The 26219-nt window shown below is 41.4% G+C and overlaps 1 protein-coding gene across 1 annotated transcript; it reads left to right on the top strand.

The window, feature by feature from the left end:
* Positions 1-8189: 8189 nt before the first annotated feature.
* NDUFV2 (NADH:ubiquinone oxidoreductase core subunit V2) lies at positions 8190-25710 on the top strand. The gene is made up of 8 exons (XM_081205665.1): positions 8190-8393; positions 12439-12504; positions 15023-15085; positions 15167-15283; positions 18896-19064; positions 22924-23033; positions 24386-24462; positions 25552-25710. Exons 1-8 carry the CDS (start codon positions 8205-8207, stop codon positions 25643-25645), a joined length of 885 nt encoding a protein of 294 aa, XP_081061791.1. The 5' UTR covers positions 8190-8204; the 3' UTR covers positions 25646-25710.
* The last annotated feature ends 509 nt before the right edge of the window (positions 25711-26219 follow it).

The raw sequence follows: 26219 nt of genomic DNA, 5'->3' as shown, positions 1-26219 counted from the left end.
ATGTTGGTAAAGATGGAGGGCACAAGGAGAAGGGGACGACAGAGGACGAGATGGTTGGACAGTGTTCTCGAAGCTACCAGCATGAGTTTGATCAAACTGCGGGAGGCAGTGGAAGACAGGAGTGCCTGGCGTGCTCTGGTCCAGGGGGTCACGAAGAGTCGGATACGACTAAACGACTAAACAAGTCCTATAAAAGGAGATCCAGGCTGCTATCCTCATACACACTTAGGAGTAAGTTCTGACTGAACTCAGTAGGATGTATTCCTGAGAACATGTATATAGGACTGCTCCGCCAGTCACTTTAAAAAGTTTTGAAGTAAACCAACGCAAATTTACAAGCACAGATTTAGGGCACAGCCCACAAGCCTGCACATTCATATTTATTGATGCACTTAACAGCAGTTGTGATTCCCCATCACCAAGGGATGTGTTTGCCTAGTACATGTTTCAAGAAAATATTGCTTTCATATTAGGCAACTTTCATAAACCCTCTTCTGACTGCAGGGAAGGTTGAAGGGTAAAGATTATACAGTACGTAGGTTTATTTAGCAAGTGGCTGCAACACTGCCACCTACTGGTACTGACTAGGATGCAGTGGAACATGAACAGAGTTCTGAAGAATGGTGATGTAATGTGTGAGATGCCTGCCTTTTTTACTGTGTGTATACACTGCACACAGCCATGTGTACCCCTGGTATAGATGATATATAGCACAATACTATGCACCCAGGTGCTGCTATATGAGCCTAATCCTTTACTGAAAAACAGTTTGTAAGGCAAGTGTTCATATAAGAATCTGAACAATTATTGTGGGGGAAACTTCCAGTGTATTCCTGACTCAGAACATGGTCACCCCAACTGTTGTTGTTTTTCAAAAAACCCTAAACATTATCCTAATGCTACTTTGCAATATATTTACCAGGAAAAAAACATTTCCCGAAGTTAAATATATATATATATATATATAGAGAGAGAGAGAGAGAGAGAGAGAGAGAGAGAGAGAGAGAGAGAGAGGGAGAGAAGATGACAAATAACATAAAAATTATGTTGTGTTGTGTGAAAGACAGTGTGTGTGTGTATTTGTAACACAATTTCCATCTCTACTGGGAAAATTCCACTGCATTAGCTTGAAATAATAAAATGATCGACATCATTACACTACATAATAAACAAACCAACCAAAGAAGCATGAGAAACAAGTCAAGCCAGGTTGTGCAGCACAAAGAATTGATGAAGTAGTAGGAGGGGGATTTGGAAGTAAAATTTGTGGTGAAGGCAATAAGCAGTGAAGGGCAAGATGAACTCAAGTCAAAAGAAGTCGGTGAATCAGCAGAGTCTGCAGGTTCAGTTTTCATTTCTTCAACATTATCCATGATGATTGCAGTCTCTTTCCCAACAGCAACTGCCTTTCTAGGAAGAACATAACCAGATGGGAAGGCAAGGGTTCCAGTTCAGAAGTGCTGGGGGAAATCATGGCTCATTGACTGTTTTGCTTTCCTCCACTTTTTTCATAGAGAAATTTACAGGGCTCTATTAGTTTATTGAGCATCATTTAGTATTTATTGAGCCTTTAGTGGCATATTCCTCAATCATAGACAATAAACCATCTTGCAGTTCAAACATTTAATTTAGAATTGTCATGTCTAGAATTTTCCTTTCCATTTTCTTACTCCCATCTTGAAAATGGTTCAGAAGCTTCAGTTTCAGGTGAAACTGGCAAGTTTCAGGTGAACAGATTAGGACACCAATTCTGTTACAACTACACTGGCTGTCTGCATGCTTCTGGACCCAATTCAAAGTGCTGGTTTTGACCTATAAAGATCTCAGGGCAGTTCACAACACAAAAATACAAAAGAAGAATACAAAATACACAATAAACAAAACAAAAAAACACCCCACAAACCAATACCCACCATTCACAAACACATTTAGAAAGCCATAGAATGTTAATCAATCAAAGGCCTGATTATAGAAAAACGTTTTTGCCTAGCACTTAAAGATACGTAATGAAGGCACCAGGCAAACTTCCCAGGGGAGTGCATTCCACAACTGGGGAGTCACTGCAAAAAAGGCCCATTCTTGCGCTACCCCCCTCCAGGGGAAGGCACACAAAGAAGGGTCTCATCATGATCACCTTGTCCTGGTTGGTTCATATTATTTTCAAGCAATATATGAAGTTAACAGAAATAAAGTGTATACCTCCTTTTTGTACTCAGAGATGCCAGTGTTATGCCTTAGTGGAAGATTCAAAAGAAATAACCTAGTATCACATGGGTTTTAAACCTGATGATAAAACCTGTTCACTTGGGATGAAGCATACTGGTCATCTACTTTCAAAAATATTTAGTTGCATGGCTATTTTAACTTGGGAGAGATGTTGGAACAAAATGTTTAAAAACGGAATATGATTGCTTCTTAATAATGTTGTTGTTGTTGTTTAGTCGTTTAGTCGTGTCCGACTCTTCGTGACCCCATGGACCAGAACACGCCAGGCACCCCTGTCCTCCACTACCTCCCGCAGTTTGGTCAAACCCATGCTGGTAACCTCGAAAACACTATCCAACCATCTTGTCCTCTGTCGCCCCCTTCTCCTTATGCCCTCCATCTTTCCCAGCATCAGTGTCTTCTCCAGGGAGTCTTCTCTTCTCATGAGGTGGCCAAAGTACTGGAGCCTCAGCTTCACGATCTGTCCTTCCAGTGAGCACTCAGGGCTGATTTCCTTAAGAATGGATGCGTTTGATCTTCTTGCAGTCCATGGGACTCTCAAGAGTCTTCTCCAGCACCATAATTCAAAAGCATCAATTCTTCGGCGATCAGCCTTCTTTATGGTCCAGCTCTCACTTCCATACATCACTACTGGGAAAACCATGGCTTTAACTATACGGACCTTTGTTGGCAAGGTGACATCTCTACTTCTCAAGATGCTGTCTAGGCCTGTCATTGCCCTTCTCCCAAGAAGCAGGCGTCTTTTAATTTCGTGGCTGCTGTCACCATCTGCAGTGATCAGATGATTAAGATTTTTTCAGTGATTAAGATTTTTTCTTAATAATAACAAATATAAAATAGACATACAGTAGTTGGGTGTTAATGTTCAGCTTAACAGGATTCTTCTTCCCAACTTAAGCCAAATTCTAAAATGGTTTAAAACAGATTTTTTGCAACATACAACATATACCAGTAGGTAAAGGGCTTAACAATACACAGCTAGAATGAACTTTAACTGATAATGAAAGCGTGCACACATCAAAAATAAGCTTGCTAAATCCCTCCTGCTAGGCTGTCATGTCCGCCTTGTAAGCATTTAAAGGTCAATGAACATCGGGAAGATCCATACAATCATTTGAAATGTCTTCACTCTGCTTCTTATAGCTATTCCAGATGAACAATGTTGGCCTTTATAAGTGCAACCTGTGTTTTCTTCCAGTACATCTTAAAGAACTCGACACTCCTTTGTGATATACAGGCTTTTCTTGTAGCCCTGGTGATGACTTGTGCAGGGAGATGGAAAAGAAAATTGCACCCATTTGATACTATTATTAGAAATTTGAGCAGTGTTTAATACTGTTGGTCACAGGCATAGGTAAAAGCAACTGCAGATCCATTTTGCTCATACATGGCAAGATAGTGAAAAGATATTTCACGTGTCTTTAAGAAGTCACTCAAAATGTCCTCCACTATCTTGCCAGGTATTGGATCTTCCCTATGGATGTCAATGAGTTCATTGGCATATTAGTAGGGAAAAGAATGCTTTGCATTTAGCATGTTAAAAATAGATGAAAGCCTCTTAAAGAGCACCTTCTCAAAGTTCTTAATAACGGCGACTCTATAGTCTTCTTGAATGTAGAGAGGCGTTCCCTGTGCCTGCCCCTAAAATATAATCTTTTCCCCCTTAGACAGTACCAAAATATTTGCACTGAGTCTCTTCTGTAATGGGACATCACTTGGCAGCTAGGTGTTACACTATTAGGGGACGATTTTTATTAAACATTTGTGCATTTTATCTCTCCCTAATTTGTGATTGCCATCTAGTTTTTAGGACACTACCCTCCATGGACTGCGCACACAAATTTAAACAAACATCTGAATATGTGATTAAAATCTATACAAATATATGATTGAGTATTTGAATCTTTGATGCTCAAGGGTTTATTGTCAGAATTCTATGCACAGGACTGTATGGAGAATTAATTGAGCTTCATGTATGCTGTAAGAGAGTAAGAGAAATCTTTTATATATCCAGGAGGTGGCAGCAAGTAACAGCACTATTTTGGATGTTTTCCGGACCTAGAACAAAGCACTCCTCCTCCATCAGAAAATAGAAAACCATTTTAATCTTCTATTAGAGGATACATGATGCTGCTGGAATTTTTCTTATCTATTTATGAAGGGACAGTGGGAAACTCAGTTTTAGTTAATTCCCACAAAAAAGCTGATCTAGTTGATCAGTTACTTGGGTCACAGAGGAGCTTTGCTTGTTATTCTTGTAAGTAGATCTACAACCTGTGTTTCACACCTCTTTATGCCTTTGCCTCTGTCAAAAACCGGAGGTACCACTGTACTGTTTTGGGGGGACAGGAGGCGGACAGATGTGGAGGATTCCCTGGTCCTGAATGGGGTAACTGAAGGACCAGGTACGCAGCCTGGGAGTCATTCTGGACTCACAGCTGTCCATGGAGGTGCAGGTCATTTCTGTGTCCAGGACAGCTGCTTATCAGCTCCATCTGGTACGCAGGGTGAGACCCTACCTGCTGTCTCGCCAGAGTGGTGCATGCTCTAGTTATCTCTCGCTTGGACTACTGCAATGAGCTCTATGTGAGGCTACCTTTGAAGGTGATCCAGAAACTACAACTAATCCAGAATGCGGCAGCTAGACTGGTGACTGGGAGCGGCCGCCGAGACCATATAACACTGGTCTTGAAAGACCTACACTGGCTCCCAGTACGTTTCCGAGCACAATTCAAAGTGTTGGTGCTGACCTTTAAAGCCCTAAATGGCCTCAGTCCAGTATACCTGAAGGAGCGTCTCCACCCCTATCGTTCTGCCTGGACACTGAGGTTCAGTGCTGAGGGCCTTCTGGCGGCTCCCTTGCTGCAAGAAGCCAAGTTACAGGGAACCAGGCAGAGGGCCTTTTTGGTAGTGGCACCCGCCCTGTGGAACGCCCTCCCACCAGATGTCAAAGAGAAAAACAACTACCAGACTTTTATATATAATAGTTTTTTTATTTGCTTTTTTCCAGGGTAAGAATACAACATCAGTAACACAACAAAAGCGGTTTTACAGAAAAGAAAAGAAATTATAGAGAGAAAAAAGAAATTCACTTTTTCAGATCAATTTTCATAATCAACCAGACTTCCCCACGTCCTCCATCCCCTGCTTTCTTTACAATAAAAAATAAACAGCAAATTAATACCTTATTTCAGTTGTTTTTGTGTTTTCATTTAGTTATATAATCCATAATTTAAACGTTTCAAAATCTTAAAACTTAGTTTCTATCATTTACCAATTTCAATACTGAAGCGTGTTTTTCCAAAGCACTTAGCAAACTCTCAACATTCATATAACTTATAATGTTTTTGTAAATAGTCCTTAAATTTTTTCCAGTCCTCTTCCACTGCATCTTCTCCCAGATCTCGGATTCTGCCTGTCATTTCGGCTAATTCCATATAGTCAATCAGCTGCGAATGCCATTCTTCCAGCGTAGGTAGTTCCTGTGCCTTCCAATATTTAGCTATAAGAATCCTTGCTGCTGTGGTTGCATATAAGAAGAAAGTTCTATCTTTTTTTAACACTCTCTGGCCCACAATGCCCAGGAGGAAGGCTTCTGGTTTCTTGCAAAAGGTGTATTTAAACACCTTTTTCAACTCATTATAAATCATTTCCCAAAAAGCCTTCACCCTCGGGCATGTCCACCAGAGGTGAAAAAAAGTTCCTTCAGCCTCCTTGCATTTCCAACATTTATTATCAGACAAATGATATATCTTTGCAAGTTTGACTGGGGTCATGTACCACCTGTATACCATTTTCATAATGTTTTCCTTTAAGGCACTACATGCCGTAAATTTCATACCGGTGGTCCACAACCTTTCCCAGTCTTCAGACATAATGTTGTACCCAATGTCTTGTGCCCATTTTATCATTGCTGATTTAACTATCTCATCTTGGGTATTCCATTTAAGCAACAAGTTATACATTCTTGAAAGCACTTTCGTCTTAGGTTCAAGTAGTTCTGTCTCTAATTTTGATTTCTCCACCTGGAAACCAATTTTTTTATCCTTTTTAAAGATCTCTAAAATTTGGGCATAATGAAACCAGTCTCGCACCTTTCCTTTCAATTTTTCAAAACTCTGCAACCTCCAAGTATCACCATCTCTCTCAATTATATCACAATATCTCAACCAGCCACTCCCCATATTACGTAGTTTTATGGCCTTGGCCTCCGTCGGTGATAACCACCTCGGGGTCTTGCTTTCAAGTAAGTCCTTGTATTTAGTCCAGACAATAAGTAAAGCTTTCCTGACAATATGGTTTTTAAACAATTTATGAGACTTTGCCTTGTCGTACCACAGATATGCATGCCACCCGTACACATTACTGTGCCCTTCTAGATCTAGGACATCAGTGTTTTCCAACAGAAACCAGTCTTTCATCCAGCAGAGAGATGCAGCTTCATAATACAATCTTAAGTCCGGCAGGGCAAACCCCCCTCTTTCCTTTGCATCTGTTAATATCTTAAATTTTATTCGGGGCTTTTTGCCCTGCCAGACAAATTTCGTAATATCCCTCTGCCACTTTCCAAAACATTCCACTCTGTCCACGATCTGAAGGGTTTGAAACAAAAACAACATTCTTGGCAATACATTCATCTTTACTGCAGCAATTCTTCCCGACAAGGTAAGTTTCAATCTTGACCAAGTTTCCAAGTCCTTTTTAATTTCTGACCAGCATTTTTGACAACTACCAGACTTTTAGAAGACATCTGAAGGCAGCCTTGTTTAGGGAAGCTGTTAATGTTTAATAGGTTATTGTATTTTAATATTCTGTTGGAAGCCGCCCAGAGTGGCTGGGGAAACCCAGCCAGATGGGTGGGGTATAAATAATAAGTTGTTGTTGTTGTTATCTAAATTCTGGTCTCAGTAGGCTACACCTTTTCTAAATTAAAAAGTAGAAGCATATATCCATGCCAGTAACTGTCAAAGTACACCCTGCTGGTGCCAGCTGAGTGACAAGGCCCCTGTAACTGCTGTAAAGTTTTTTGGAATTCATATGGTTTTCAGAGGAAACAGAGAAAAAACAGGATGAATAGCAACGGATTTAAATTCCAGAGACGGGATATGTATACAAGCAGCTTTTAACAGTAACAACTGATAATAGTGATAAGCACCACATTTTGTACATGGCATATGATGAGATGGTTCTTCGCTACAAGTAACAGCCACCCACAGCCAGATGCTGCATAGTAGCACCCATTAAAAAATGGTGGTGCCAGAGCATGGCGTGGGAATTATGGAATAGGGAAAGGAGATAAACTGCATGTTGGATGACCAGATGAAAAGAAAGACAGAACTCCTGTTCATTACCACACCCTAAGTATGTGACCAAACTCCCAACAGCTCTAGGTGAGACCTAGAACTGAGTCAACCTTATCTTGGAGAGGGCAGAGATACAATGACTTTTTCAGCAATATAGTACAGTACATCCTCTTTTTAATGGGCACTACTTTGAAGGCAAGCCATTATTAATTTTAGGACTGGCCCACCCATGAAGCAAGGTGAGGCGACCGCCTCAGGTGGCAGGATCAGATCCACAGGAGCAGCAGATCTGTCCTCCAAGGAATGCATCACCTGCTTTCTGCTGCTGCCACAGTGACACCAACAGCTGTGATGCGCTCCTTGGAGGCACAGCATACAATATATACAGTAAAATAAAATAAAACAGAATAAAATCTGACATGATGACATCTATCATGAAAACTAAGAACCATCGGGTTCGAAAGACCTGGACAAATAAATACATTTACACCTGTGGTCTAAATATAGCTAGTTTTGAAGTTTGGCACATTCTGGCTTAAAAAACACATGTTTTTCCATTAGCATTCCATAACGCGATCGGGCTGCCTTTCGAAACCCATCGCCTAACTATTTTCCTCCTCCTCCTCTTCTGGGCGCGCGTCCACAATCTCCGGCAGGCGGCGAGGGCGCGCGCGCATGCGCAGATCAGCCTGCGGCTCGCACTGCGACTGCGTGCGCGGCGCCGAGCGCGTAGCAGCAGCAGCAGCAGCGTCTCCTCGAGAAGGAGAAGTTTTTCATTTGTCTGCCGGCGGCGGCGGCGAGGAGCCGCGGCTGAGCGCCGCCATGTTGCTGTCCGCTCCTTTTCGGGCCGCCTTCGCGCGTTCGGTAAGGAGGGCCGGTGGGGTTGAGGGAGACGCTTCTTCGTCCAGCGCGCTGGTCGGGCGTCCCCGGCAGTGTCGGCGGAGGGCAGTAGCGGCCAAGGGCATGGAGGCGGCCCTCGCCTTCCTCGGGGGGAAGGGGAAAGGGAGGAGCTTGATTCGGTTCCTGCCCCGCTCCCGACGAGCCTAGCAGCCTCTGCGGCGGAGATGGCGGGAGGGGTGGACAAGGGCTGGGCGAAGGGTTTGGTCGGGAGCGGGGTTGCTTTACGGTCCATGCTTTGCTGGGAATAAGCCTTATAAAAGAAAAATAAACCATACGAGGAGAGGGAATGGGCTGCGGACCGGGGGGAGGCAGGTAGATGGGAAAGGACAAATGCCGCCGTCGTCTTCTTCACCTCCTGAATGCCACCCTCTTTTTTTTTTTTTTGGAATGGCTGTTCTTCAGCAGGAGCGACCGTAAGGGTTGCGTTACACATTTTTCGCGTGCAACGTGAAGTTAGGTCTTGGGAACGTTCAAACTACTGCAAGTGACAGCGTTAGACCAAACTCCTAATCCTGTCAAATCTTGATAAAGTTGTGGATAGAGAATTGGAAGCGCAGGTTGGGTGAGCATATGAGCTCTTTTATCTGTGGGGTCCTAGGAAGCACTTTAAATCGATTCCGGCTTTAGATAGATTCCGTGGCAGGCCCCATTTAAACATGTAGGTCTGTATCTGTCATGCCTGTTTCATCACCGGCACTACCCTCCTTGTTGTCTGTTTACTTGCCCAGACCTTGTGCTGCGCTTCTTTATCGTTGCTGCTTTTTCCCTCTGACCACAGACAAAGGCTGCCCAACAGACCAGCAACACAAGCCCTGGGTGAGCCCAATGATGGCAGGAGTCCTGTGTTATACCTAAGAGATAGCTAGTGAATAGGAAGCACAGTGACTGGAATTGGTATTCCATAGCAGGGGCTACTGCTGAGATGAACAGCATAAAATCTAAAATAACTTGGACTGTTGTGTCACTTTGGTTTTTAAGTACCGTAAATACATGTTTTTGACAGGTGGGTGGTGAAAGAAGAGGACAATGTGTATTTCTTAGCATGGAAAAGGAGTTCCCTAATTGCAGGCAAAAAGGGATCGGAAACAGTTATAGAAATTACCACAGGAGCATTAAGACAGTTGCAAGATTGATGAATTTCTAGTGCATTTTGAATATATTTTTTATTAAAGGAACAGTCTCATTCCTTTTTAAGGAGTTACTTTAAATAGTAGAGTTTGTATACAACTTTATTGAGCTGTTTTCATGAAGCATATTAATAGTTGTATGTGCATACAAATTTCTGTATATAAATGAGTAATATAGGTCAGTCAGTAGAGCAGGAAACTCTTAATCCCAGGGTTGTGAGTTTGAGCCCCACATTCGGCGAAAGATTCCTGCATTGCAGGTTGGACACTAGATGATCCCCATGGCCCCTTCCAACACTACCATTCTAGGATTCTACTTTAATAAGAAAACATTCCATTTAATTTAAATTTAAAATTTGTTTTTGGCACCAGTCACATAAGAATCCTGATGTATCAGATCAAAGGCTTGTCTAGTTCAGCATCCTTTTCCCCACAATGGACAGCCAAAGGGCAATGGAAAGCAGGACACCAAGGCAATAGCCCTCGCTAACAAGTGGTATTCAGAGGCATATTGTCTCTGAACTTGGCATATAGCCATCATAACTAGTAGCCATTGATAGTCTTATCTCAATCATTTGTCTAATTCCCTTTTAAAGTAATTAAATTGGAGTTAACATGTCACTACATCATGTGGTAGTGAATACCATAGTTTGAACTATGTGCTGTTTGAATAATTAATTTCTAAAAACAGTAGCTTTTAGATGAGAACAGATTCTGGTGCCCCTGCAGGAAAAAAAAATTGATTGCCTAACTATTTGTTTCTAAACACTTGTGGTTTTTTACCTCCTACAACTAAAGTTTGTGGGAGGCAGGGTTGGAATACGGATGTGGCTATTTTTAGTCCATGTTTATCATCCCTTCTCTAAAGTTAGGCAGCAGTTTAGGAAAGTGTTCTGATGTTCTCTCACAGTGATGCACCATGCTGTTCAAATGTATACAACTGCTGTTCCTTCTCTTTTGTAAACTTGAAAAGGTATATCAACACACACCTGAATTCTTGCAGCAGTGTGCTACCAGACTATTTCTCAAGACAACCACTAGGAGAGAGTATATAGTGGCAAATAGGTATTCCAAGATAAATTCAGGTTCATTTTTGTTGCTTAGCCAGAAGCCTGTAGATAGCTTCTCGTTAAGTTCTATGTTTTGGCAATAGCTATACACTAATGGGCATTGATAATCTGTTTGTTCATATTGGTTATTGTACGCTTGCTTCATGGTAAAATTGCCTCTTGCCCAAGACCTGCTCAAGCATATACTGTACTTCTTTTCCCGTTTCGTTCTCTATGACCTCTTAGCACATTGATTTGCAATGTTTTCCTACTACTGCACTTTATTTGGGTACTATTTATAGCAATTTCAGTGATTCAAGTAATGTGCCTTCTTTAGCGCTGCAGCACACTTTGGTAGTCTTCTATGATGCAGACCACTTAGTTGTTAGATAAGCATGCTGTTAGATCAAAATTACTGGAGGATTCCAATCAAGCATATTGGTGTGAGACAGTGGATTGATATACAGTGGTGCCCCGCAAGACGAATGCCTCGCAAGACAAAAAACTCGCTAGACGAAAGGGTTTTGCGTTTTTTGAGCTGCTTCGCAAGACGAATTTCCCTATGGGCTTGCTTCGCAAGACGAAAAACGAAAACGTCTTGCAAGTTTGTTTCCTTTTTCTTAACACCGTTAACACAGTTGCGACTTGACTTCGAGGAGCAACTCATAGAATGCGGTGTGGTAGCCTTTTTTGAGGTTTTTGAAGACTGGTAATTTTTTAAGCTTTTCCAAAACTTCTTTTGCAGCCATTTGGTAAGTTAAACTTTTAAAACTTTTTTGGGGGGGTTTGGTTTTTGGGTTGGGGTGTTTGGAATTCAAGGACTTGGTGTTGGGGAGGGGTTTGCAAGAATCTGGAAGCTTGTGTGGTTTTTTTCTGCATTTTTATGATTTTCTGTGACCATTGGGCCACTCTGCTGTTTTTTTAAAAAAATTCTGGATTTGAATTTCTGTGTGGTGGGTGGCTGGGGGAACAGTTGAGGAGGGGTTTGCAAGAATCTGGAAGCTTGTGTGGTTTTTTTCTGCATTTTTATGATTTTCTGTGACCATTGGACCACTCTGCTGTTTCTAAAAAAAATTCTGGATTTGAATTTCTGTGTGGTGGGTGGCTGGGGGAACAGTTGAGGAGGGGGTTCTTCAGCAAGAAGCAAAGAGTGGAAGAGGAACCTTCTTCGAGTTGTCCCCCAGAGTCTTAGAAAATGTACTGTACACTTTGCTGATTTTTAAATGTTTTTCTGTCATGTTTAGAAACTTAATTTATTGTTCCTTCAATTTTTGAAATGCTCTTTACAGTATGTGTGACTTTAAAGAGCACTTAATAAACTCTTGTTGTACCAAATTTGGCTTTGTTTGGACTTTTTTTGACCATAGGAACGCATTAATTGAATTTCAATGCATTCCTATGGGATTTCGTGATTCGCAAGACGAAAAATTCGCTAGACGAAAAAACTCGCGGAATGAATTAATTTCGTCTTGCGAGGCACCACTGTAATGGCTGAGGGTGATAAAGCTTTGAAAACTGATGCACAAGCAAACTTTACTGTGGTTTTGTAGTTCCTGTGGAAAAGAAGTATTTGAGGCGGTTCTCATAGGAGGGTCACAGGCAGGCTAAAATCATGCCCATCATCATCTTTTGCTCTGAGCTTCCAGTTGGTAGCGCCATCATGAATTATATAAGTTGTTTAGGAGCAGAAGGGATGGGCAGACACAAAACTTTTTTCAGGTGGGTTAAATATTGGTTTCTCTGGTATTCCCTGCTTTTTTTAAAATGCGGTACTCTATATGTAAGATGTAACTTTAAAACAGATGCTTACCTTCTATAAAATGTGCTTTGTAGGTGGCACAGATTCGCTCTCTTCATGCAACAGCTGTACGCAATGGTGGTGGTGGAGCTTTGTTTGTGGTAAGCAATTTGTATGTACAACTAAAGCAGATGTAACTGAAAATTGAGAAATGTGGTTTTTATTGTCTTTTTTATCACTTGTCCTCCACAGTAATATCACAATCCATTTTTCTCAGCAAATGTAAGACTACATTGATAATATCTCTCTTTTTTATATTAATGAAGATGAGATTTTATGGAGAGAGAATGTATTTGAGTAACTCCATATGAGTTCAAAAGCTTTAATTATTTCTGTTTATTTGGGTGTTGGAATAATGCATCTGTTCTGCAGTAATGGTGGTACTGTTAACCTGGAAGTTAACCTGTTTCAGCAGGAAGTTTTCGTGGGTCATAATTGTAACTTTGATACCGTTGTTGCTTTATAGATTGTACAAACTGGTGCTTCTATTTGGCTTTATTTCAAAGACTTGTATCTACATTTTCACTTAACTGTACAATAGAACCTCTACTTAAAACCGCCTCCACTCGCAGACATTCCGAGTTGCGACCGTGGTAAACCTGGAAATAACCAGTGGGTTTGCTGCCGTTTCCGCATGCGCAGGGGCTATTGCCATTCACAGACGCAAAGGAGCGGCAATTGCCATTTGCACATGCGCAGAAGCAGGTAATTGCTGCCCGCGCCTGCGCACAACGGCACCTCTCCCAATGACCCGTTTCACCATAAGGATGGGCCTCTGGAATGGATTGTGGTCGTGAGTAGAAGTTCTACTGTAACTGGAACCTGTAAATAGACAGGCAAGAGAAATTTGGCATGAAGGCAGCAAAAGAGTTATCACAACATTAACCCCACTCGGTAGGGTATGATGAAATGTCAGTAAGGCTTGATAAATTTTGCCCATGTTGTATGACTTTACAACACTTCTGATGTTAAGTCCTGCTGTCTAGCTTAATGGTGGAGCACATGCCTTGTATGCAAATATGTCCCAGGTTCAACCCCCTTGACATTTACAGGTAGGATCAGGAAAGACTCCTTGCTGAAACCTTTGAGAGCTACCGCCACTCAGCATAGACAATACTGAGACAGTTTGACTGAATAAAAGGCATCTTCCCCTAATATAGATGACCTGCTGATATAAAGACAAAATGTGCAGTGGGGAAAACTACACAATAGGGGGCCATGGGTCTAAATGTGTCCATATATATATATATATATATATGCTCAGAAAAATAACATGAACCATTCTTTATGATACATGACTCCTCTATGTGTACCTATATTGCAATACATAATTATACCCTCTGTAGCTCTTTTGTATTCTCAAGCAGAAATTATTGCTTTTAATTTTTATCAGGCACTTAGCTACTTGAACGTATTTAGTGCTTTTTTTCTTTACTTGAGATGTACGGTAATTATTACTTATGTATATAATGCCATCAATATGCATAACACTTTACAGAGCACAAAAGTACTGGTCCCTGTCTCTGAGGAGCTTAACTAAACTTCTGTACAGGGAAAACAAAGACGATGGGGAGGGAAAAGAAGGCAGCAGTAAACACACAGAATGGTGAAGCTGGAGGGGCAAACGTCATGGGCAGGGATATATTGGATATAGTGGAGAGATGAGAAGGGGAAATACATTTGAAGGTAAGAGCAAGGTGTATGTTCTGAATGTGGGAACTAAGTAAAAACCAGTGAGGGGATTTAGGGAGGAGTGTCTCACAATCAGAGCAGCAACAGAAGTGAACAATTTTGGCAGGAGAGTGCTGGAAAAGAAATGAGAAGGCAAAATTGAGAAGACCAGCAAGGAGAAGATTGCGCTATTCTATATGAGAGATGATTAGGGTATGAACCAGAGTCTTTGCCAAGGGGACAAAGAAGAAGGGCTGTGGAGGGAGTTGAGTAGGAAAGAAAAAGGCAACATTACAGGAATAAGCGGCATGCTCTAGGAGTTCAAAGATGGAAGGTGGTAGGTAGTTGGAGAGTGGATCAAGGGATGTTTTTTCAAGAAAAGGTGCACTGTAGCAGTTTCAACCTGCCTGTACTTCATACTATGTTTCATGCTAGAAGATATTCTGGCTGTCCCGTTTGGTATTAACTTGGCTTGGGGGCTATGAAATAGTAAAGTGATAGTTAAATTTTGACTAATCAGCTGACTGTTGTACAATCCCTGCAGTTTGCATTACGTTTTTATTTTTGCAATCCTTAAAGCAAATACACCAATGTTGATAGTAGTGGAATTTACCTATAATACTTATACCGGGTTGAAGCTCTAATTCCCTCTTTTTAAAAAGCTTTTTTCATATTGTGTTGAGTCTATGATTAAACTGCAGGGAACAATATTTTATTTCAGTCTGTTTGAAATAGGCTGACCAGATGTATAGGAGAAAGCAGCTCCTGTATCTGTTGAATAGAAGAATTTTTTTTTGCAGATGCATCTTTTCATACTTGCACGAGAAGCTGTGTTTGTACAAAATACCATCTTCTACATAACTATTAAGGTAGAATAGTCTTGTTTTTGCTGCATCTGACATATGTGTTCTAAATATGTGTAATTGTTTCATTATTTTGTTTGTACAGCACAGAGATACTCCTGAAAACAACCCAAATACTCAATTTGATTTCACACCTGAAAACTATAAGGTATGTCATGATACTTGATAGGCTGTATCTTTACAGAAAACTGATTTTTTTTGCTATTGTAATGCTTATTTTCTTTAACAGCGAATAGAGGCAATAGTAAGCAACTATCCAGAGGGACACAAATCTGGAGCAGTGATGTCAGTCCTGGATCTAGCCCAAAGACAGCATGGATGGCTACCTATATCAGCGATGAATAAGGTACTTCATTATTTCAGGAGGCAAACCCTCCATGGTTAAGATATTTTCAAACACATTCCTAGATATAATGATCAACAAAAAGATATGGCAGAGTTTGAGAAGCTTATATTGAAGTTCATCAATTATTGTTAAATTATGATGCAGAGGAACAGGTCAAGGAATACATTCTCAAGCGGGCTCAGAATATTGGTGAAAATGTTCTGATGAAAGTGTAGGAAAAACTTCGGCTATTGGTTTGTAAGTTTTTGTTAAATATGGGAACAAGCAAGAACCGTTTTACAGTCATACCTCGGGATAAATACGCTTCAGGTTGAGCGCCTTCGGGTTGCGCTCCACGGCAACCCGGAAGTAACAGGAGCGTGTTACTTCCAGGTTTCACTGCTCACGCATGCGCAGACGATCAAAATGACATCATGTGCAGAAGCAGCAAAACACGACCTGCACACGCGCAGACACGCTGTCACGTCTTACGTTCTGTTCGGGACGCGAACGGGGCTCCGGAACGGATCCCGTTCGCATCCCGAGGTACCACTGTATATGCATGGCCCCAGTGGTATATTACTCTTGCGAAATGACATAAAATAGTAATTACCCAGACACCTTCTGCAAATACCAAAAAGAGGAGGGTGGTTTTATCATCTTAGGTGGAAATGCGACTGGGCAAAAAAATGTTTGAGAATGATTAAAGACCAAAAGAATAGGTTTCTGGTATACAGAGTTCTGCTACACATTGTTGTTGTTGAATTACTTGGATGTGTCAGTAAAACATGACATTTGGAAATGGGTGCTTATTAGCTGCATCCAGAATCCTATACGAAGGGAACTGGAGCTCCATCAACATCCAGTCCATCACAGAGTGGTATAACACAGTGTTTCCCAACCTTTTTTGGGCAAAGGCACACTTGTTTCATGAAAAAAATCTCGAGGCACACCACCATTACAGCCCCGTGACGTCAGCGCTCAGCGTCACGCCGGGAGGGACATGAATTGCTAGCAAATTACATAATCACCTCCTTGAGGGCTGGCTCATCTTCTCCGAAGGCAAAACCCCATTAATTAACAGCACAGACTCACACCATAGCCAAGATGAGGGGGGAAAACCTCAGTCATGCACAGTCATGCACATGTGGGGGCTAAATGAGGACGAAGACCGGGCAGAGAGCAGGGTTCAAATCACCCCACCTGGCCAGGACAATCCCTGGGTGCTCCCTTGGGCCACTCGCCTGACCCACCTCGCAGGGCTGTTGTTGCGAGGATAACACGGGGAGAACCACGTGCGCCCCCGGGAGCTCCTTGGAGGAGAAAGCGGGCGATGAATGCAATGCACGAAATATATGAGAGGCGGCCAGGTTTTGCAGGTGAGGGGCCCCCGCCAGCCTCCGCTTCCAACACCCGGCGCAACGACGCCGAAGTTTCCCCCCGGGCTCGGCTCGGGGAGCAGCACTGCTCCCCCCCCGGCTCCCCTTCGCCCTCCCGGCTCTCTCTGCCGCCCACTGGGGACCCCCCTCACCTGCCAAGTGCGGAGCGCCGGTGGAAGTTGCATGCATGCATGCAGGGCGCCGCGTTGCCATTGCATTGCACTGCACTCCATGCAACGCCTGCACGCATGCATTGCCTTGCACGCCCGCCAAGGGGTCTCCCCGCGGTCCGATGCGTCCCCTCCGGCGCGGATGCAGCATTGCAAAAATAACCCCCCCCCGACGCAGCCCTACCTGGGGGGCAGCCTCCGCGGGGATCCCCGGGCTCCATCCTGCCGCCCGATCTCCGCGGGGGCGCAGGCAGGCTGCGCGGGGTCTGCGCGGAAGAGCCCCTGCCCGCCCGGCCGCCGCCGCGCTCATTCCATGGCCGGGAGAAGAGCGCTTCAAACAAAACGCCAGGCCACGCTGGGAAACGTAGTTCGCGCACCCCGCGCGGGCGCGGAGCCCAAGGGCGAGGGGACTACGGATCCCGGCAGCCCCCGCGCCGGGGACGGAGGGGGAGAGGCCGGGTGCAGGGATGGAGGGACGGGTGGGCGAGCGAGCGAGTGAGTGGCAGCCGCCAAGCCTTGGCCGAGAGCCAGGAAGGGCCTCCTCCTCGGAGGAGGAGGGAGGCGCAGAGCGGGAGGGAGGGAACCCCAGGGGTCATCTAGTGACGGCGCCCCAATCGAAAATTTGACTTTTAAAAAAAAAACTTTCAAATTTTTTAATTTTTCCCGCGGCACACCAGGCAACATCTCGCAGCACACTAGTGTGCCGCGGAACAGTGGTTGGGAAACACTGGTATAACAGATGTTGGGGAATATATCCTGGTAGCTAAGCTATCGTATTTACAGTGGGGGGGGGGAGTATTTGATCCCCTGCTAAATTTGCCCGTTTGCCCTCTGAAGAAGAAAGGACCAGTCCATAATTTTTGTGGTAGGTTTATTGTATCTGTGAAAGACAGAATAACAACAGGAAAACCCCAGAAACCCAGAAGACAAAAGTCAGAGATTGATGTGTAGATTAAGAGAACAGAATATCAGACAGGCCAACTTTTGGCTTATATAGCTTGCCTATATTCAATATTTCACTAAGGCAGGTTTTTTGTGGATATTAGTTAAGGGTTTAAAAATGTTTTGAGTGTGAGACCTGAGTTTTCAGTTTACAGTTGTTTGAGCATGAGAATTGATCTGTTTAATCATTTGCTTATGTGATTATTGGTCTTGAGTTAAGGAATATTGTACATGATTTCTTAAGGCCCTTTGGAATGTCCCTGTTGTTTATTTGATCAGTTGTATGTATGTATGTATGTATGTATGTATGTTTATTTGTTTGTATGTAATCATTATTGTGTATTTTTGCATTTGAATCATGGATAATGCTGTTTATAATAGTTGGTTAGTCTTGTACAAAATGTAAAGCACATTATGTGAAAGAAGCTATACCAGTGTAAGTAGTAGTAGTTATTAAAAGCTTTACTGTCTATACTATGGATTTTTAATAAAGTTGTGTCATGAAGAAATCTTCTAAAAGACTTCTGTATCTGAATAAAAGTGCACTGACTGTTCCTATCCGACTACGTTGCTGATGTACTATATGCAGGTCAAGGGTAGTGCACTCATAGGTATACTAAAAGACAGAATAGGACAACAGGGATGTGGTTTTTTTGGTGCTGCTTTGTATTATGTGGTAGAACATTTTCTAGTCTGTAAATAGTTTTGATAGTCTGTAAAATGGTTTTGAATAGTCTCAAATCTAGCACTGTAAAATATTTATTGATAATTTCTACCAGTGAGTTCATGAGATTAAATCATGGCCTGTGGATCTACTATTGTTGTTGGATTCAAATTCCATCATTCGTACCCCAAAGGCTCTCCTAGCTGGGGCTGATGGTAACTGTAGTCCGGGTCATGGACTATATTAACAATAACACCTTGTTAATAATTATTAACAATAAACCTTGTTAATAATCAATCTTGGAAGAACAAACGCTTGAAAAAAATGCACATTTACTATCACATTTTGTGGGGGAAAATTGTTGGTTAAGAAATACAATATCATCGCTGGCATTATAATTGCTTTTCAAAATGTTGGTGTTAGTTGAAACTGCTCATTTTATGTCCTGAAAAGATAAAACAGTCTTTTATTGTTACAGGTTGCTGAGATTCTAGACATACCTCCCATGAGAGTTTATGAAGTAGCAACCTTTTATACAATGTATAATCGTAAACCCGTTGGGAAATACCATATTCAGATCTGCACCACAACGCCTTGCATGCTGTGTGACTCGGATAGCATATTAGAAGCCATTCAGAAGAAGCTTGGTAGGATATATAGCTTACTTCTCTTATGTGGGGTTCTTCATTTACATTGTACTACCTTTTACAGAGGATTTCGTAAGGCTCCAGAACATTTTTAATGTATAGTCATTTTCTCTGCTACTACACCTTTTTCTTCCTGGAAATGAAAGTAAAGAAAGTGTTTGGAATCAATCTAAAATGTGAAAACCTCATCACTTCAAATAACAGTGTTTTAAACTGATACTGAACACACTTTAACTGAGAGCATAGGAGCAGGCCTGCTTAACAGCAGTGATAATTATCTGCATAACCGTAGGCCCACATTAAAAGTAGAAATTGTATGCCTTTCTCTTTTTTTAAAAAAATAATATTTATTGAAAGTTTAAGAATTAAAGAAAGAAGTAAAAAAGAAAAAGTAAACAATACAAAATTACAGTACATATATAAAAAAAGAAAAAAACACGATACACAAAAACAAGAGCAAAAACAATTAAAAGCATATCCAACATTTCCATTTCTTTATCTTTCATTAACTTGTTACTCCTCACACCTCCCTTTTTGTCTTCTAGTTATTAATTATTTCAGCAAATCCTTTCCAACTTTCACTATTTTCTGTCATTTTATTATCTTAATTTATTTTAACCTTATCTTACCATTAAAACCCTAAAACTTATTTATACTTAACTCCTTATAACATTTCTACTAAAGACATATTTCATTCCAACATTATTCTAACACTCATTAATTTTGCAACATTTCTCTAAATAATTTTTTTTAAAGACTTTTTTCCAATCTTCTTCCACCGTCTCTTCTCCCTGGTCTCGGATTCTGTCAGTCCTTTCTATCAATTCCATATAGTCCATCAACCTGGTAACCTTCTGTCCGAGGCTCTTAACTCTCTTCCATGTCCCTTCTGCAGATCTTCTTCATATTTATACATGCACTTTACTTTGTCTTCTGCTGATCTTATTCTTAATTTCCTTCCTTTGGCACCGAGGAGTAGATCTCGGAAAAACTCCAACCTAACAATGTCTTTATTCCTTCTCGACAGGTCAGCCCATTCTCCATAGTCAGAACTAAAGTCCAAAAGATATTTCAGAGCGTGCTTCAGAGTCCCTCCAAAGCTAAAGGCCCCCACAACTCCAATCTCCCCCTGACCCAAATCCAAATCCCAAAGGCCAGAACATCCCTGCATAAGGGGATCTATCCAACTTTCCTTCTCCAATCCAAGCGGGGCTCCATCCCACCAAATCTGGCATTCTCTAGATTCGGTCGTAAAAGACAACAGCTTATGTTCATCAAATTGCCTCTGTAAGGCTGGGGCTCTGTCCACTTGAGTTACTTGAGGTTCAACAACAACTTTCTCCTTCGTCTTCTCCACAGCTTGCCATGTCAAAACAGATTCCTGAATCAATTCCTGAGTAGTTTCTGTATAGGTATTCACTTTTTGTCCCAAATCAGTCATTTTTTGTCCCAAATTGTCAATTTTAGTAATCATCACATCCGTCTTCTCATGAAGCTGTTCCAATAAAGCACTTGTCTTGCAAAATGCAATCACTAAGGCTTCTTCTGTCAACATTCTTGTCCAAGGTCAATTTCTGATTCTCACGGTCTTTAATCTCTGCAGCTGGAAAATTCCCCAGCTCCACTCCTGCAACAGTTTAAAAAGCTCCCTTTAGAGGAAACAATTTCTATTTGTATCCATCCTTTTAAACGCAGATCCAGCAACAAAGTTGGTTTCGATTTTCAGTTACTTTTTTGCTCCTTTTTAAGTGCAAAAGGAAACAATGGAAACAATATATTTCTCTTTTTTAACTATCTGTCAACATACGTTTTATTCACAGTCAATGAACTTTCCCAAAACGTCAATCTTACTGGCAGCCCATTCCCAGGATCAAAACGGTGGTAATTTATCTTTCTTCACTCTCTCCTGCAGGCTTAAACGATCTAAAATTCCCCCCCTCTTCTCCTGCTTCCAAGGGGGGTTTAGTAATTTTAACCGATGGAGATTTAATCCTTTACAAAAGACTTTCCAGACTTTAGCTTGCAACGTCTTTGCTTTAATCTATTTACAAAAGAGGAAGGCAGACTTCCTGTTTAAAACCTTCCCGTTTCGATGCCAAATTAAGATGTTTAGAGATCCAATTTTCCGTTCTACTCACGGGTAGTTGTTTAGAGTCCAATTGTCCACAGGAAAAAGTCAGCGCTCTCCGGCAACAGCAATGCGGCTTCACTCCGTGAAAGAAGCAGTCGATTCGAAGCACCGCACCGCTCACCCCATGTCGCTCCGGATCCCCGAAACCGGGTTTCCCCACGAGTAGGGGAGGCGCAAAAGGTGCCAGCCGAATCCCACGTCCACAGGCTTCTCCCGCCTGTGGTTTTTAATGGGTCTCTGCCTCGCCGTGGCGGTCCAGACCCTAATTTCCACGGAGTGGATTCCTCCCGATCAGAGGAAATCCGCCATTGCCGGGGGCGCTAACCAGGAAGTCCCCATATGCCCTTCTCTTCTGGGGACTTCAGTCTGTTCTGAATAACAGGTTATACAGTATATACAACTTGAAGTTTCAGGAAATGCTGAAAAAAGGAGGTAAACATAAAAATTAAGGGAGCCTAATGTTTTCAACATCCCCTCTCCTAATTTGCTTTAAAATGGCTGTGGGTATTTTAATGCTATAGTTTCTATAGCTTGGATCTTTGTCCAGGTCTGACCAGACATCATCTCTCACTCTACCACACCTTGGTCAGTAACCTTTTCAATGTTATGAGACAAGTACAACCTTTATGGATCTGTTCAACAATGGAGAGAAACATTAAGTTTTCACATCCTGACACTTCGCTAAATATATTACAGTGGTGGGGGTGTAGCTGTCATCCTGGCAGGATGCCACTGCCACACAGGCATTCATATAATGCAGCCAACTGCTTTCAGTTTTATAAGGTCTAAAATAGCTATAATTTTAAATATTAGTCCTTATTCAACAATGCATGCACTATAAAACTAGATTCTCCAGCCTGCTCTAACAGCCAGATCTTTATAGTCTTGCAAGTTTGAATGCAACCCCTGCTGCTAGATCAGGCTGGGAATCACACAGAGAGGACCTGTTTGCACACGATTCCCAACTCAACTAAACAGACACAATCTATGCATTTTGTCCTTGTTTATATTTAAGGAAATCACTATGAAAATTTACTGTTTGAGATTACAGACATACATACAGTGGTGCCTCGCAAGACGAAAAGAATCCGTTCTGTGATTCTCTTCCTCTAGCGGTTTTTTTCGTCTTGCGAAGCAAGCCCATTGACGGGTTAGCGGATTAGCACTATTAGAGACTTTTAGCGGCTTATCTGCTGATCGGATCAGCTGATAAGCGGCTTAGAAAAGGGGGGGAGGGGAAAAAACAGCAGGAACTCGCAAGACATTGTCGTCTTGCGAAGCAAGCCCATAGGAAATTTGTTTTGCGAAGCACCTCCAAAACGGAAAACTCTTTTGTCTAGCGAGTTTTCCGTCTTGCGAGGCATTCGTCTTGCGGGGCACCACTGTACATCATTTTATTTGTATTCCTCCTTTCCATAGTTCAAACCATGCTCAAGGTGGCTTACAACATGAAAAAATACATAATTACAAACAACAAAAGTGGTCATAAACAATAAACATACAACAAAATTAAACAATTTCCACATAAATCCTAATAAGATCTAAAACAAAGATATTTTTTTAAAAATATAAATAACAGCAACAACCTCCCCCTAAACAATACCCCAGCCCAAGAGTGTTCAGCAGCCTCAGCTTTTGTAGCTGGAGTCAGTCAGGGCCCCGGTCTCCCAGGGCAAGTGGGAAAAGGCCTGCAAGGTTCTAATGCTTTCTTTTTGCTTATGACCCTAGGTATAAAAGTTGGAGAAACAACACCTGATAAACTCTTCACTCTGATTGAAGTGGAATGTTTGGGGGCTTGCGTAAATGCACCAATGGTACAAATAAATGATAACTATTATGTAAGTACAAGTGGGTCCCTCCATCAAAATGTTGCAGTGTATCCATGGGGTGCATTTGTTGTCTGATCCTGTGGCTTTAGGGGAGATGAATACACAAACACTAGCATCAAAAAAGTAGTCTCTTCCTTGACTTGACTCCAACCTTAATATAAAGTGCAGCTGGTCTGCATGCAAGTTAACAGAACACAAACCTTCCTCTTTGCAAGGTGGTCTGAAGTAGCAGTTCATGCAGAGTGGCCTTTTCTTCCTCCTGAGAAGTATGGAGAATTTTTGACTGGTAATATGAATCGACTTCAGCTCCACCTCTGACCTGCAATATTAATAGTTGTATATGGCAGAGCTGTCATAAGCTTCTCTATCTCTCTCTCTCAGCACAGCCCCCAGCCTGCAACAACCCTGCAGGGTTGTTGTAAAATCTTTTATCAGCTCAATCTGCAATGAGAGAAATGGGTATCACTGCAGATTTGCACACGCTATTTGCTTCATCCCAATCCTCAAACCTGCACTAGGGTGTAATATCTCTGAACGATGCTGAAGTGTAATAACCACTTGAGCTTGATTTGCGGCATACAGTATGACTTTATTGCAAGGTTGTCATAAGCCCCTCTCTCTTAGCCGCAACTTATTCTGTCCTGTACTACTGGGACACATAAGTAGGTTTGCTTTGGAATTTGCACGGCAAAATAGCCCCCAAAATTGTAACAAAATATTTGCATTAAAATAACTAGGGAGCTCCTGTTCTGATATCCTGGAAGAGGACAGTGCTAGCAGGTTAACTCATTTCACTCCCCCTTCCTCCCCCAAACACACACTTTTGTTTCCCCACCAGATACTGAGTGTGCTCAGTCCTCAATGAGCTGTTAGAAGAGGGGTTGTCCTGTACCACCCCTTTAAAGTGTACTTCTGCAATACCTCTTGGGTTTACCATCTGAGTTTACTATTCAGAGTAACCAAATATAACCCAATGTAATCAAACTATGTTTATCCAGTTTAACTTATCCTGTTTTTTCTTTATTTTAATAGTACTAAAAGTTGTTTCCTCACATAAATAATTAAGTTTATTGTTAATTTTTTTAATTGGAAATGAGCTAGATTTGAACCAGTTTGTATTCCGTGTTTGCTGTGTGACAGTAGCGTATTGCTGTAAGCATTTGTTCCCATAACCATATTGACAAATTGTAGGATCTACTAGACAGCAGGAAACCTGCCCCACTTAAAAGCTATAATTATGCCTACATTTTTTCAAGAGTTAATAGAATTACCACAGAGTGATACTTTTAGTCCCCCAAAAATGCTATCATGCTTTTTTAAATGTCTGGAAATGTTTACATTTTCCTTATTTCACATTTCAGGAAGATCTGACAACAAAAGATATAGAAGACATAATTGATGAACTAAAAGCTGGAAAAGTTCCAAAACCTGGACCAAGGTATTTTATTCATTTGTACCATATAATAAATACTAAGGAAAATTGGGAACAGTAACATTGTATGTAATTAGCATTACATATTCTTTCCACAGCAAGTTGCAAACATATCTATAGATATGGGAAACCAAATATAAACCTTTATTCCAATGATGCTTCAAGTTTATACACTTTAAGGGTCTGTGTCCTAGTTGCCAAAACATTTAATTGAAATAGCTGAATTCACAGCAGTATTGAGTCTTGACGAAACTTCAGAGATGGGATTGCTTCTAAATTTAATTGTGTGTTTATTCAAGTGTTTATTTGACAGGCTTACATCTTCACTTCTTTACAGTCAGGAGGCTCAAGCTAGTTTTACACTGCATAGATTTCAGATCAAGTGCCTTCAGTGGCTATACAGCACTCTAAATAAATCAGATTCACTGATTTGTGGCAATCATTTTGCAAGTTATGGTCAAATTGTGATGCTCTCAGACACGAAATTATTTTTATTTTTGAGAAACAGTATTTGCCACATCACTTTCTTTTGTTATTTGATTGTATGCTTGCTACAGAGGAAGAATGTTATGCCAGTGAGGTACAGTGCTAGACTAAGACCAGAGAGAACCAGATTCAAATCTCTGCTCAGCCATGTCGCTCACAGGAAGACTGGGCTGGTCCCATATATGCTTAACATATTTCAGTGGGTTGCTGTGAGACTAATATGGGGGTCCTCAGAAAAACGGCAAGATAAAAATGTAATAAACACACAGTAATTTAACAACTGACGTTTTTTCCCCCTAACATTCAGCTTGTAAAATTCAACCTATGTCTTTGGTTTACAAGACACAGCCTGATCCTATACTCAGATGTAAGCCCAAGTTACTTCAGTGGAGCTATAAAGTTGAGCATGCAAGAACTACAATTGTGCTTAGAAAGTAGCATGCATACATTGGCTTTTGAACTTGTTTTTAAACTTGCGACTAGGTTCATGTTTTCACAAATATCCAGAACTAAAGAGGTTTGAAGAAAATGAGTCTACTTCTGTTTACCCTTGAAGATGAGTAGTGCGATGGAAGTAATGCATAAGTTAATTGCTCTCTCTTTTTGCAGGAGTGGGCGCTTCTCTTGTGAGCCAGCTGGTGGTCTCACTTCTCTGACAGAACCACCCAAGGGACCTGGTTTTGGAGTTCGGCCAGACCTTTAAGACTATTGTTCTAGCTGTAAGGAACTACTTCAGAAAATAAAATCTGAACTGCATACAGATGAAAACATGAGTTCAGTTGCTTACAGTCTGGTATAATAATTTTTCTTTAGTATAGTTACTCACCTGAGATTAAAATTCAAGTTTTATTATTGTTAATATTTATTAATTTTGTTATAGGCAAATGGAAAATGCAAGAATCATCTCCAAACCAGGGCTATTCTAACCCAAATAACACAACACTTTATATCAATTTTACATAAATTTGAAATTAAAATAAGAACAAAATAAAGTCTCTTTAAAAAACTTTAATATAGATATTTTTAGGTACATAAATTATATAAATCTAACAAGCAGTCAAAAAAAATTGAGTAGAAAGGGGGGTGGGAAAAATATGATATTAACAGAGACCAAACTGCTGTGCAAGTGGAATATATACATAGCTAACCTGTGGCCCTCCAGGTATTGTTGAACTTCTACCCTCATCAGCCATAGCCAGCAAAAGCCAGTTTCAGGGATAATACGAGTTGTAACCCAGCAGCATCCACACAACCTAGCAGTTTGAAAGGACGTCAAG

This window comes from Podarcis bocagei (assembly GCF_964188305.1).
Source record: "Podarcis bocagei genome assembly, chromosome: 8".
NCBI lineage: Eukaryota > Metazoa > Chordata > Lepidosauria > Squamata > Lacertidae > Podarcis > Podarcis bocagei.
The sequence above is the reverse complement of the archived record's forward strand: the minus strand, read 5'-3'. Positions and strand labels throughout refer to the sequence as shown.

Excerpts from the sequence above, each read along its gene's own strand:
- NDUFV2 (XM_081205665.1), top strand. The coding sequence starts at position 8,205 with ATGCGCAGATCAGCCTGCGGCTCGCACTGCGACTGCGTGCGCGGCGCC. Across the intron at positions 15,284-18,895 it reads CTATATCAGCGATGAATAAG|GTTGCTGAGATTCTAGACAT; the intron begins GTACTTCATTAT and ends TTATTGTTACAG. Across the intron at positions 24,463-25,551 it reads GTTCCAAAACCTGGACCAAG|GAGTGGGCGCTTCTCTTGTG; the intron begins GTATTTTATTCA and ends CTCTTTTTGCAG.